General features: G+C 36.1%; 2 protein-coding genes across 3 annotated transcripts; both read left to right on the forward strand.

Annotated features, from left to right (window-relative positions):
- The first annotated feature begins 592 nt into the window (after window positions 1–592).
- On the forward strand, window positions 593–7,907 carry LOC133288169 (E3 ubiquitin-protein ligase RGLG2). Of its 2 annotated transcripts, none has more exons than XM_061485870.1 (12): window positions 593–655; window positions 1,194–1,563; window positions 2,132–2,216; window positions 2,308–2,448; window positions 2,550–2,663; window positions 2,764–2,861; window positions 4,716–4,795; window positions 4,895–5,000; window positions 5,109–5,236; window positions 5,337–5,523; window positions 6,594–6,650; window positions 7,782–7,907. In XM_061485870.1, exons 2-12 carry the CDS (start codon window positions 1,270–1,272, stop codon window positions 7,860–7,862), a joined length of 1,371 nt encoding a protein of 456 aa, XP_061341854.1. In that variant the 5' UTR covers window positions 593–655; window positions 1,194–1,269; the 3' UTR covers window positions 7,863–7,907. The 2 variants fall into 2 exon arrangements, with proteins under 2 accessions (XP_061341854.1, XP_061341855.1); XM_061485871.1 differs by having other exon boundaries at window positions 5,340–5,523.
- Window positions 7,908–11,595: 3,688 nt separating this feature from the next.
- Window positions 11,596–12,939, forward strand: LOC133288184 (uncharacterized). Its single transcript, XM_061485891.1, has 2 exons — window positions 11,596–11,778; window positions 11,878–12,939. Exons 1-2 carry the CDS (start codon window positions 11,596–11,598, stop codon window positions 12,937–12,939), a joined length of 1,245 nt encoding a protein of 414 aa, XP_061341875.1.
- The last annotated feature ends 1,940 nt before the right edge of the window (window positions 12,940–14,879 follow it).

Here is a 14,879-nt window from a genome sequence, read left to right on the forward strand (position 1 = left end):
CGAAGGCGTGCCAAGGCCCAAGGAAAAGAAAGGAAAAAACTAGAAAACTAGGAAGCTAGAATCCTGAATCAGCAGCTGATTCAAACCAAAAGGAACCACATGGCGAACCAGCAAATTGAATTGTATGTACTTAACGGGTCATACATTTGAACCAGACCGGATCAATGAACACGCTTTTAATAACATTGTTCTTAACTTAAACGTTAACCAAAACTTGATCGAAAAGTAATCGTGTTTTTGGGAGGACAAGACAAAATTATTCATGTAACAGTGCCAAACTCCTGCACCTAACAGTTTGCACCGAACTATAACCGTTTCAAATTCGAATTTCAACACGAAACACGAAACTTCCATGTTGCTTGCTTCTTCCTCATCTCATGCCTAAAAAAAGAAGAAAGAAAGAGCCTTTCCTTTTTCTGTCTCACCTTTTTCAGTTTTCAAAAAGCTTATTATTCGAATCTTCAATTATTGGGCAATAGCGTATACACCATTCAAGATTCTCTGTCTCAAACTGTAACTTTACGCACGAACCCAGAACGTTCCAATGTTTCGGTCTTTATCTTGATCACCATCATCGTATTGGAATCTTCAACATTGAGAAATTAGCATCTAGAATCACTTCACTTCCTGTTTTTTTTAACTTCTTCAGCAAAACGTGAGTCGTTTTCTCATACATAACAGCAAACAGAGTTCAGTTACGATGCTCTGTGTCGTTTACGTTGTTTTTGTTGGTTTTGATGCATTGCTGCTAAGTTTGTGGAATTTATAATAATCTCAGAATCTTAGTGTTCTAGTTTTAAGTAGTTTTCCTTTATACTACTTTGTATTCATTTTTCTTTTCTTTTTGACCTTTTCCTCTTGCTTCATTGAACTAAACTTTGTTTAGTTTTGGCGTTTAGTCAAAAGATACTTTAGCGTGTGTTTAGTCAAAAGAATCTTAGTGTTTTCTGTTGCAGTAACTTCACGATGTTGTGTTGCTTAGTTTGGTGGATTTTGTGTGGATTAGTCGTGTGTGTAAAGCCACTTCTTTTCCTCTTTACTTGTGGCATGAAAAAGGTTGAGAATTTGCATGGAAAGTGGAAACTTCAACCTCCAAGACGATACATTTATCTCGTTTTATAGCATTTGGTATTGGTTTATGTGTTCATTTTCATCTGGGTGTTTGCTTATTATTTGCTTGCTTTATTGTATAGGCCTTTGATTCAGATTGGTATAATTTTGTACCCTGTATTTGTAAGTAGAAGAGTGATCTTAGGACTTTGTGGTTTGATGGGGGTTCGAAGTTCTAAGGAAGATAGTTGGAGGCAGAGTTCATCTATACGTTCAAGTTCTTCTGCGTCTTCTTGGAGTGCATATTTTGATCCCCATTTGGGTTATGGTCAGGGGAGTTATAGCTATGATCCACAACCTTCTTATTCTTCTTCGGAGCTGAATTATGACACTCCCCTTCAAAATCATTATGGTTATGAACCTTATGGTGGTGGTAGAGTGGCTCATGATTATAATACCAAGCTAGAGAGGAGGTACTCAAGAATTGCTGATGGTTATAATTCCATAGATGAGGTAAGACTTGTGTAATTTGTTACTGTTTTATTAGCACTTGTATGTTGAGATGGATGTTTTTTGTGGGAAAGGAAAACGTGGAAAAAGATTTCATTTTTAAATTAAGAGAATTATAGAATGTTTATGAAAATAAATAAGGTAAGAATGAAAGATTTTCTAAACTTATTATTATGTCTATTTTATTATTATTTTTAAATAATTTAGAGAATATTTACTTAAAATAAAAAAATTCATCCTCTGTTTCTTCTAGGGTAAAAACATTAAAAAAAAAAAAAATTGGTTTATTTTGCCATTTTAGATTTTTTTGAAGTAGCCTGCCTTATTTGAATGGCAGCTTGTTCATCTTGCTTTAATATGGGCTCGTTGAAGTATGCTAAATTGAATTCACTGATGGAAAGACAAATACTCTGCATATTTAGTTATTTTCAATGAGTTTAGAACTATAGTGATAGCTACTTTAGAGTGCATTTTCGTGTGATTAGGAATGATTTAGGTTGGTGTTGATATTTTCATGTAATTTTCAAATTCCTTTTTCACTAATGGTGCTATTGCTTATATTTGGTAACAGGTTACTGAGGCTCTTGCACGTGCAGGCCTTGAGTCTTCCAATCTTATTGTTGGCATTGATTTCACCAAGAGTAACGAATGGACAGGTTAGGCTTTATTTATATATCTTTTCTAACAAAAGTTCGAATTTTTGCAGTGTGTTCTAGTGAAATATGTTAAACTTGGTGTTGGTTTTAGGAAAGAATTCATTTAATAGACGAAGCTTGCATCACATTGGGAGTGGTCTGAATCCCTATGAACAAGCAATATCAATTATTGGGAAAACCTTGGCAGCATTCGATGAGGATAACTTGATTCCTTGTTTTGGATTTGGAGATGGTATCTCTTAAAGTTCATCAAGATTTAGCAATATAGAATTTTATTTTATTTTCTTTTGAAGATGAGAGATGGTAATAAGAATTACTATGATATCATGGCAGCATCAACACATGATCAAGATGTCTTCAGTTTCTATCCGGATGAAAGTTTTTGCAATGGATTTGAAGACGTGTTGAGTCGGTATAGGGAAATTGTTCCTCATCTTCGACTTGCAGGTTATATTTCAACTAATTTTCTTATGTTAGGGATATTCTACTAATTCCTGTTATAGATATTCTAATATTGAGTTAATGGTGCTTGTTATTTTTATTTCAGGTCCTACTTCATTTGCTCCAATAATTGAAATGGCCATGACCATTGTTGAGCAGAGTGGAGGCCAGTACCATGTTTTGGTAATAATCGCAGATGGCCAGGTATTCTGTTCTATGTACATTATATATGGAGCTGTCTTTGACTGAGTAATTAGAGGGTGGATTTTTTATTCACTAGATCGAATCTGGAATTTTGTATCTTTTCAAAAAAAATTATATTTTTGAATGCATATTTGAGAAACCCGTGGATCATACCAATCAAAATACTTTTTTTCCATTGTAATGAAAATACGAATGTAATTGAAAAAAAAAAAAATGAATGGAAAGAAAAAGAAACTGATTTTCCATTTTCCCTTGGATTTTTCAAATATCAATTTTATTGTTTTTAATTGTTGGGATTTAGTTCGGTAAATAACTTGATTTGCTAGATTGACTTGATTCGTGCTTTCTCCTTGATTCATACTTCTATTTAATTATTTTCTTTTAGTCAAAAGCGATCGGACTAAGAATCCATCTTTCTCCTGAATTTGTGTTACTGCTTTTTTCCACTTAATGCATGGATGTTCATTAAACTGAATGAAGTATGAAAAACTGGCACTGTTTCTGGAGTGCTAAAAGATATCAAGTTGCCCCAAAAATGGATTATGTGAAACATTTTTTTGGATTGCATAACAATTCAACCAATGGCTTCTGGGTGGATCCATTTCACTCACTAATGCTATATAAACTAAGGGGTTTGATTTAGTCATGTTGAATGAGAATTCAATCCTCATGTTGTAGAGATAAAAAACATGTGGGACCCATGTGTTAAAAAAAATTATATGTGGGATCCATGTCAGTACAAAAATCGAAGGGTGTGTAGGAAAATTTGAATTCTCATGTTGAATGAGAATTATAAAACCCATAAACTAATTCCCTTGTTTGCTACTTCAACAACTTGTACGTTTTTCTTATGCGTTGTATTAGCTGTATCGAGGGAATGACAGGCTTACAGATATATGCATCTATAATTGGAGATGTTTATAATATAAATGCTGCATATACATGGAAAAGATGTAATTATATGCACTAAAAACAATGAATCTGTGATAAGTATATACTAGCAATAGTTACATTTCAGTCAATAAATGGTTTTAGAATTTTTTTGAAACTCATTTTCCAACAAAACATCTATATTCGTATTTTTTTTTTCTAATATTGTACGTGCCCTTTTGGGGCTAGATTGTATAAGAAATGAGATTAAAACAATTTATTGTGAATTAATTGAAATGCTAAAAGAAATTATTTTCAAATAGGAAACTTTTTGGCAGTATAGAATAGAATCAGTTACTACGAATATATTATGGGATATGATTTTCTCATGTTACATGATAATTGAATTCTCATGTTTGTGACTCAACTAGTGGTAGACTCCATATTTATTAAAAAAAAAAAAAAAACTTGCACGCAAATCGAAGAATGATAACACGAGAATTGAACTCTTTTTCCATATATTATTTATGGCACAGTGATTTAGATTTAATGGTTATATTATACAGCTTAGAGTCCAACATGTGATTGTTTCCTTACTATATGTGACAGAGGTTTCTATTGATATAAATGGGGATCAGATCTGGACGCAACTTTTAGCCATTGAAAAGTAGATTTGAGCTCTCAGAAAGTTATATAGGTTTATAGGAAATGTGATTGCCTCATGATATATATGAGCTGATATTCTGTAGCTATGCATCTTGCAATTATCTGTTTGTCTCATTCTGGTTTATACAAACACAAGTTTCCTAGCAAACTAGGGTAGTGACGAAACTACAATTTCACTGGTTCTTCACCTTCTCAATAATCCCTTTGACATCATTGTGCTCAAGTTCAATGCCTCTGAGATATCCTTTCAGCCACCAATTTCCTCTTTGATCACGGGTTGGAATATACCATGCCTCTGATGCACAATGTATGGTACAGGTAACAAGAAGTGTTGACACTAAACATGGGAAACTAAGTCCACAAGAACAGAAGACTGTGAATGCCATTGTTGAGGCCAGGTGATTCTGGTTTAGCTTTTGCTTGAGAATTTAATTTAATTTTTATTTTTATTTTTATTTTTATTAAAACATCGTGCTTTTATGCCTGCTTTGTCACAGTAAATTCCCTCTTTCAATCATATTGGTTGGTGTTGGAGATGGACCATGGGACATGATGAAGGAATTTGATGACAATATCCCAGCTCGAGCCTTTGATAATTTTCAGGTAAATGATGAGTGGAACACAGAACTTTCATTAATACTTGTTAAAATGTTCATGCTAATGGAAATTTATCCAATGAATCATTATGGATTTCTCTTTGTTCCTCTTTAGTTTGTGAATTTCACGGAGATTATGTCAAAGAACATGCCTCATTCACGAAAAGAGGCAGCATTTGCACTTGCAGCATTGATGGAAATTCCTTCTCAGTATAAGGCAGCAATAGAGCTTAATCTACCGGGGTAGCTATTTTGGTTCCTTACTATTCCTATTGGTTTTAAATTTCTTGTATTCATTTTCTGATGAAACTTTTGTTATCATTTATGCTTACTACTATTAAAGTAGTGGTCGTGAGTCCAACGCTCCTCAGAGAGTTCCCCTACCACCCCCCACATATAATTCAGCATCTCAGGGCACTTCAAAGCCTTCTCATGCTGCTAGGTTCGAGCCAAGGATCCCTCCTCATCATAGCATCAGCCACCCAGTTGGCACTGCTCCTTCTGCTCCAAGTTCCACTTATGACAATCAAGTACGAAGTCTTCTAATAGAATAATCTCTTTTAAGTTTCATAATTTGGTTTTTTGGGAGCAATCTCCTTGAAGAATGTGCCTATGAATTGCATGAAACTATGTGAATTTACATTTGTTCCTTATTTATTTTCTTGTTCCAATTTAGCCTTTTATTTGTTATTATCATCAAATGCCTCAGTTGAGAAATTGGATTCCTCCTCACTCATGTAACTGCATATACTCAAAACTACCATATATCTTCATTCTTTAATATAGAATTCCTTTAAGTGATTAAATTATAACAAAAGAAAATGGACAAGATCCAAGGCAGTGCTAGGTTGACCATGAATGTTTGTAGGTCAATATATCATATATTGAGTATGGTTGTAGGCATTAGTTATACCATCATTATGATAGCTATTGTAAAGCAGCTGCCAAATTTAAGAAGTTGGAATGCTAGATAAAATAAGGGTTATATTTATCTTATGTTCTAAGAAAATGATTGTTTCATGTTATAGAAATAGAATTACTTTATACAAAAAAAAAAAAAAAAAATAGAATTACGAGTGGGACCCACATGTAAGAGGAGAGAGAAAAAATAAATATGGGACCTACCTCCACTTTGTATGTGTAGGAAACTTATTTATCTTATGCAACATAAGATAAATATAACCCTTATTTTATTTCAAATGAGTTCATTTTCATATAAATTTACAGGGTTGCAAACATTGGTTTAATTTAGTTGTATGTACCGGACCAGAGTTAAAATAGCTATTTTCCTTCTTTTATTAAAAAGAAACAAAAAGCTGTTGTATGGATTCGATCATTTTGAGGAGCTTTTTGATTTTTGATTAACTTGTTCTGCTGGAGAGAACTCAAGGCATCAAGAGCCTGATTATTCTACTACGAATGAAACAAGCATGTTTGATTTGAGTGGTAAAACAGAACCTGTTAATCTACAGTGTCATTTGTTGCATAACTTTGGTGTCTCTAATTCCATTTTATATGTCTAATGTCATGTCTGAATCTCAAACGGCGGTTATCATGAATTTATTTTATACAATTGACAAATTAAACTGACCTTATGCAGCTTTGCCCAATTTGTCTGAGCAATTCAAAAGACATGGCCTTTGGATGCGGGCATCAGGTAAATACAATATTTTCTTCCTGTACACTTTTGGGGAACATCAAATAAGGGAAGTTCATTTCACAATTTTTTTTTTTTTTTTTTTTTTATAATAAACTAAATTCCTCTACTGGTGGGTAATAATTTCTTTACAAAAATGCAAGGACGTGTACAATAATTTCCCTCGTTAATCCTATCCTCTCAAGTTGGGTTTTCATATAGAGTAGTTTTTACTTTTCTCTACTCTGATAAATACTTAAATTATGCTTTCTCTTATTTTTTTAAGGGTTTAGTGTGTGTCATTCAAAAGGACACAAGTTGTGTCCTTTTAGTGATTTGCATATAGTACGACCAGTCGTACTATGTGTAATTCTGAAAAGTTATTTTTTTTCACTTTACACGTCAGCGATGTGACTGGGAAGAGAGAAAAAAAAACAACTTTACCTAAAATGACACAAGCTTGTGTCATTCAGAATGATATTTCTTTTTTCTTTTTTTTAATAGGAAAAGTATTTCTCCAGTCACTGAAAATAAAGTTATCTCCAGTGAGCTCAAAACGACGTCGTTTTGGAATTATAAGATTAAAAAATTATAATGATAAAGACTAATATAACCTTGTAATATATTATAATTACAAAAACATCTTGATTTCTGTCTCAAAACAACGTCGTTTTGAGTTCATTGGAGATAACCTTATCTCCAGTTACTGGAGAAATCCTTTACCTTTTTTAATACACTCTTTTTCCTTTGAGAGGTGAAATGTTTAGTCCATGTTAATGTAAATGAATCTATTAATGGTGTTGAGCAACTGGAAACAAGCCTTATATTTTTCTTCTCTCTATCACCCTAACTGTCACCAGCAACTAATTTTGAACATTTCACTTCGACTACAAAACTTTAAAGAATGAAATAAAGTTTTGAATAGCCCCATTAAATTTATAAGACTCAGAAGTTAACCCAAAATCTTCATTTCATCTTCTAAAGTTTCAAAGTCGATTGTAGTGTTTCAAAATTGTGCCACATAGAGAGGGAATTAAGATGATGCTAAGAGGAATTTAATTTTTCAAAATAGAAAAGAAAAGACGTGTAATGTAAGCTTCTTTAAGGAGAAAAAGAATGTTATTTAATCTCTAATTTTTTTTTTTTTGACAGACTTGTTGTGAATGTGGACAAGATCTTCAGTCGTGCCCCATGTGCAGAAGCCCCATTAACACAAGAATTAGGCTTTACTAAGAAGCATATGTGGCTTATATTTTTTATTTTTTGTGTTGTGCCAGCTACAATTCTTTAATTTTTTTATTTTTTATTTTTTTATTAGATGTTTGTTTACAAATATGAAACGTTGAATTCACCATGGATTGAACATATATCCATTTCATGAATTTTACTTTATCTTATTTTTCTCTCATTGTTTTTCATATCTGAGAATTATGTTTTGAATATCTTGCTGGCCCGGGATGGTATCTCCAGTTTTAAACAGACAGTGTCTTCCTAGTGATTTCTATTTTGTAGCTTAACTGTGCTGAAGCTGGAGCTGAAAGCTTCAGTTTGCTGGTTTACTATGAATTTGACATTTTGCAAATAAAATTTTGATATCAGTTTATGCTTTTCAAGGTGCATAAGGCAAATAAAAGTGCAATTCGTTTATTTATTTATTTTTAAAACACCTGATTCTTTAAATATCTAATTATAAAACTTAACTTCGGTTTTTGTGTTAAAGGATATTTTATTTGAATTAGTTGCATGAGCTGAAGTTAATATAATTAATAATTTTAATTAAATTTAAGTAAAATTTCAAAAGTATAGTAAAAGCTGAGTAATTACAATTTTAAGTAGTTTCTATAATATTTTACAAAATTGAAAATTAATTATGTACAAGTAATTCAATTTTTAAGTAGTTTCTACAATATTTTACAAAAAATTAAAATTAATTGTGTGCTTGTAATATTACCTTTTTAGGATGTTCTAAATTTGATGCAACTGAGTATTAGATTTAATGAATGTCTATTTGTACATATTTAATTAGTTTAATATGCTATTAAAGTGGTTGGTTAAGTGGTAAGCGTCTTTTGGACTCATAGGTAGACTTGTATTCGAATTTTTTTTATTTTATTTTTATTTTTTTGCATTATAATGAGAATCAAAAACTACACACACCTAACATACACATTCCACGCCACTAGGCTAACCCTAGTGGTTCTGTATTCGAATATTTCTTCATTGACCATCTTAAGAATTTTTCTTTTCATAAGCATAATCGAGTATCATGATTCGGATTTCTTACCTAATTTTTTATACTGAAATTATTAGTTTATTTTACTTAAAAATAAATTCATAATCAAAATATTAAAAAATATTGGTTAAAACTAAAGACCTCGGTTAAAAAGATAAATAAGCTCTAAACTATTAGCCGTAGAGTTTTATAAGAGTTATGTTGTAAAAAAAGTAATTGTGTAATGTTATAGAGATTCGTTTTGCGTGTCTTAGTTTTTTTTTCTTGCTTTAAAAAGTGCAGACCCCACAAAATGTTGTGTGTGTAGAAAACTTTTTTGTGTAATGTTAAAGGACAAAACCAAAACCCTTAGCTGTATATGAGAAACCAAGTATGTATATTCTAGGGGTGAAATATGTCACTATAGGGGTGAAATACGAAGCTATAGGGATACCCACTTAGGCCTAGAAAGATTGGGCCCCATATCACTAAGCCCACACATTCTAGAATCTTCTAGAAGACACTCATGGCAAGCCATAGAGGCTCATAACTGGGACATTCTCTTTCCCTGCATTGCTGTCATGTACACTGACAGTGGGCAGCATGCCTTGTCTCAGGACAAGATATGGCTTAATGAGACAGCTCATGGGACAGACCAGTTGGCTCCCCTATGCTAGAGATGAATCTCCTTTCTAAATACCCCCCCCCTCACACATGGATGGAGGATCTTCTTCTCCACTCTTACCTATATTGTTACTCTACCCCTATGCAGAGCCATCTTAGCCACACACACTCCCCCTTGATGCACAATACATAGGAAGCCTCTATAGTGGTTTGGTCTCTACCATTGTCACTATGAACACCCCTATATTCACATACTTCATCCTCCATAAAACACGTCTATGTATCACCATCGGTACATTGGCTTCGTCGTCTGTGGAAACTATAAAATCCTATTCCTACTCCATTGTGGAAAAAGCTTTCCACCGAGTTCCAACATTTTAATGAAAGATTCTTCATTCGGCTGCATCCATGTTCTCAGATCTACAAATGCCTCATTGCTACTCTTTCTTAAAGGGTCCAAACCCAGATCTGCAAAAAATAAAAAGAAGCACCATATCCGTTGAGACAAGAAGTTGAACCGAAGATACCCACCAGAATGAAGAACAAGAAACAAGGTGTTCCGGATGGCCCAAGCACTGGAGCGGTCCAGTTACTCAGGCTCAATCCTCAGCCTTCTTCTGCGTCAGCCCTTAGGGCTGACGTTAACCCTCACGATCTCCAAGACTGCAACACGTCCAAAAGATACACCAAAATGTCCCACTTTGGGACATTAACCGCTAAAGGCAGTCGCCATAAGCACTGCAAAGGAATCTGCCCCTTTGCTCAGTGCTAACATCGCCTGATGCAGTGGGTGCAGCGCTGCCATTGTGGCAGCGCCAACCGCGCCTAACACTGCCATCAGGGGAACACATCCCAAGGAGGGCTTACCCCCACCTCACCAACCCACACCATTTTCCTTATAAATAGCCCTCATGGGCACAGCAGGAAGATCATCTTTTATGTACTGTATTTATGCCCATTTACTCTTAAGTCACACCCTTACTATTTGTCTACCATTGATATCTGCTTACTTGTTCTTGGAATAATATTTTCTAGCCTGGTCATTACCTCAGCCAGAGGTACCATCCATATAACAACATTACCCTCAAAGGGTACATAGTGGGCTCACAGAACCAAACGGTACATTGGCGCCGTCTGTGGGAAAAGATAAACTTCTATTCCCATTCTCTTACCCAAATATCCATTTGACGGGTCATTTCCTCTTACTAACAAACAACCGCCAGACACTTTTTACAACTCTACATGGTTGTCACCACCAGGAGAGCGGAGCACGCCAGGGCCATGACGCTAGAAGGACACCTACAGACAGTACAACCAAGCTCCCCTCCATCCATGCATTCGGCCCCAACCGAGCGGGCTGCTGGAGAAGTCCAACCTCCTGTACTACAGACCATAGGCCCACAGTTGCCAACGAATGATGCTAGTATCTCCCTGCAACATCATCAAGCACCCATGTGCGAGATGCAGGGATAAAATGTAGTCCTAAACCAGCCACCTCCCCCCGGAGTCCATTTTGGAATGCCATTTCCAGCAGCTGTCCCACAACCTGCCTATCTCACCCGTCCTCCGTTACCAGCCCAAAGTCAACCACTGCCAGTATACCATGACCGCCAGATACCCATGGTCGCCCCATACCTTCCTAGGCCATACACGCCTAACGTGGCTTTTCCTTTTCAACTACCTCACCAAGCTGGTTTCCCTTTCCATGGCTACGCCATGCAACCCCATAACGCAGCCGTTCCACAACCTCAGGCATCTTGCCCGAATCCTAACCAACAACCATATGACGCTCAGCAAGCTTTCCACCAAGCCCCAGCCCTCTCCTACTTCGTTGAAGCCCCACAAATGCCTCGTCCACAAAGAGAATATATCAGAGTAACGCCTGCCCACACGTCAGGGCGTAACAAGCCTTTGACCGATAGCCTGAGGCTAACTCCCATACCTCTGGGTTTCAAGGGTCCCTCTAACATCACCACATACGTTGGCGATACCGATCCATTTGAGTGGATCCAGAAATTCGAAGCAGCAATGACACTCCACGGCGAAACGGATTTACTCATGTGCTGAACTTTCCCAACATTGTTGGGAGGGAGAGCCCTTACCTGGTACACCACCCTGCCAACAGGAAGCATGGCGTCATGGGACAATTTAGCAAGCAAGTTTCAATCCCATTTTGCAACCAGTCGCCCCGTACCCAAATCCGTGCACGCCCTTGAAAAAGTACAACAGCTTTCTGGCGAGACCCTCCGGTCCTTCCTAGATCGTTTTGATAAAGAAGCCTTCCAAGTGCAAGGCCTAGACCCCAAAGTACAGGTACATATACTCTTGTCAGGCTTGCGACAAGGAGAGTTCGCTTACGAGCTCGCGTGACATGAAATTACTGACTTAGAGGAAGTCAAGAAAAAGGCGCAGGAATTTATGAGAATTGAAGAATACAAAGGGAGTCGAGCTAATGACTCCCACTGTCAAGAAAAGGCGATCAGCAAGGGAAGGAATCATGTTGATGAAAGTAGGAAAGGATACCAAGCATCCAGCCGTTCTGCCCGCCATTCTGGGCAGGACACATCCGAACGACGGTCACACACTGTCTTACAAACAGATTACAAAAAGGATCCCAAAAGCAACCAAAGGCCCCAGCAACCAAGCAAAGAGGTCGCGCCATATTGCAAGTTTCATCGCAGTAGTGGCCACAACACAGAGGATTGCAGGCGCCTCAAGGACGAGATTGACGAACTCATCAAAGGCGGTACAAAAAAAAATGGAGGAGATAATGCTCGCCCCTCCAGATCAGGCAGGCGATACCGCGACCGAAGCAAGTCGCCAGAAAGGAGGAAAACCGATCAGGCCAATGCTCGGTCCCGCCAAGAACGAGGCCAAAGAGAAGACTCACCTCAAAGAACCAGAACACAGACAAGCCCGAGCCGAGGAGGGAGGCGTGTTGAAGAAGAAGACTCTGCAACCATCAAGCACAGAGTAATTAATATTATCTCTGGAGGTTTAAGCGGCGGGGGCGAAACGTCTAACGCCAGGAAGAAGCATCTAAAACAATGCCTGACGATTGCAGGAAAGGTGATCAGCAAAGATAAAGGGCACCATGGCCCAGCCAGGCCAAACATAGTTTGGGACAGCAGCGAGTTGGGGGACGTTCTCCCCGGGCACGACGACCCACTTGTCATCCAAGCGATAATCGCCAATTACACCGTCAACCGTGTATTTGTTGACCACGGCAGCTCAGCCGATATTTTATTCTTGCCATGTTTCAAAGCATTAGGGTTCACAATTAACGATTTAACTCCTGTCGCAGCTGAACTTTCAAGTTTCAATGCTACCACCACCAAGCCTTTGGGGGTGATAAACTTGCGTCTCTCGCTTGGAACGCCGCCAACATCACGATCTGCAGACATCCAATTCCTAGTACTGGATACACCATCCGCTTACAACGCCATCCTAGGCAGGAGGATGTTTGCAGCATAGTTATAATCACGACAATTGAATTAAAATACGATAGAAATTCTTCCTTTTTAAAACAACTTTTTCATTTAAAATGATCGTATTTAAAAATAATTCTCATAACATGATCATAACCAAAAACAATTGCGAAATACAAAATTGTTACTGCTTAAATATCACACAATACATATACAAAGAATTGCTAAGTGGATTCCATAAACCAACAAAGCTTCCACACACTATTACACACTTTACTAACCTTATATAGATTCAGATTTTCCAAAACTGCACTTGACTTGTTTATAAATAAATTCTCATATTTTAGTATGTTAAGCTAGATCCTCTAATCTTTCCAACAAGGTATCATAAGCTTAATTTGGACTTCTACAACTCCAGATATGTTTAATGTAAGTTAACTACTCAAAACTTTCAACATACGACAACAGCGAATCCGGGTTAGCTCACTGCGTTCAAAGCTGCAAAGAAACCACTTATCTGTCTGCTCTCAATTTTGGATAAGTTATATTTGATACCTAGACCTTCAACTTCATATATTATAAGTCTTGTTTAGATAAGAAACGGGGGAGTTATTAACTTTCAAAGTTAACAACCAGTTTCCGCCAATGCCACTACAACTAGGCAGCGAACATTCCAATGAAAATTGGACATTAAACACCGCTCATTGTAGTCCCATATTTTAGGACAACACCACTTACAACCTAAGCTTCAGGATGACAGCTCACACGTCTCATTTGACAAAGTATTGAACAAGTTATGACTTTTCAAAGTCACCATTAATTTAACCATGCTTTCTATAATTTTTGACAACATCTCCGCTGTTTATTCAACAACTAGGAATTTCACAATTTCACTAGTTAACAACGACACAATACTCATTCCATTCAAACTCTACAATAAAGATGGCTCTGTGCCACTTACATTAACCTACCACATAAACATGTACATATCTTTGTTATCCTTTACAAAATTATTTACATAGGCAACGTAGGCATCTCAAAATAATGTTTACACCAGTCATACCACATTAAAACATATATACAGATAATTTACAAAACATGTAACTGTTTCAACTAGCAACTCCAAACATAATTCTGGCCTTCATCCATTGGTTTCTTACCCTTATCCTTATCTCCAACTCTAGAAGTACCTGAAATGTATCCCCGTAACACGAGGTGAGATAAACTCAATAAGCTCAAGGTTTATGGAGAAGTCTCCACCCTCGAGTTCACTTTCTGCATTACATGTTAAATTCCCAAACACAGAGTACACCATATATTTTCAAATAATACAGTTAACTATTTTACATCATTCTTACCATTCATTATTCATACATAACTTTACAAGTTATAGTTTCATTAATTACTTCACAACAAATACTTTATAACACATACTTCACATTCTTATTCTAGAAGTTATAATCATCTAGAATATGCTTATTCCACACAATTAGAATTTACTTCAGAAATCAGAAACTTCTTTCAAAATTATCCACAACACACAATTCTCGTAACCAAAAAGATTATTACTTTACACTAATCAAATTAACCAGATAATCAGAATACACATCTCACATAATCATCAAAACACATCAGAATATCATATATCTCTGTTTTACAGAGTAATCGGAACCAACCGAGGACTGGATGTGTTCACGATAATACTTAATCTCAATAATTCTACCAAAGTTATCTTTAATCTGTTATATCAGTATACTATATTTATAACACCCTTATTCAAAAATTACAACTCTTTATATCAGTATACTATATTTATCCATTATACTTTAATCTGTTATCAGATTAATCACAATACAACATTTTCTATGCTGACAACCAAATCACAACAATACATTAAGTACTCACAACACCACATTCCAAACACTACACATAACCACATCATAATTTCATATGGAGCTTGAAGATACAAGTGGTTAGGTATTTTTA

Source organism: Gastrolobium bilobum, unplaced genomic scaffold (assembly GCF_033153095.1).
Source record: "Gastrolobium bilobum isolate Gb01-03AN ecotype WA unplaced genomic scaffold, APGP_CSIRO_Gbil_v1 utg7961, whole genome shotgun sequence".
Lineage (NCBI taxonomy): Eukaryota > Viridiplantae > Streptophyta > Magnoliopsida > Fabales > Fabaceae > Gastrolobium > Gastrolobium bilobum.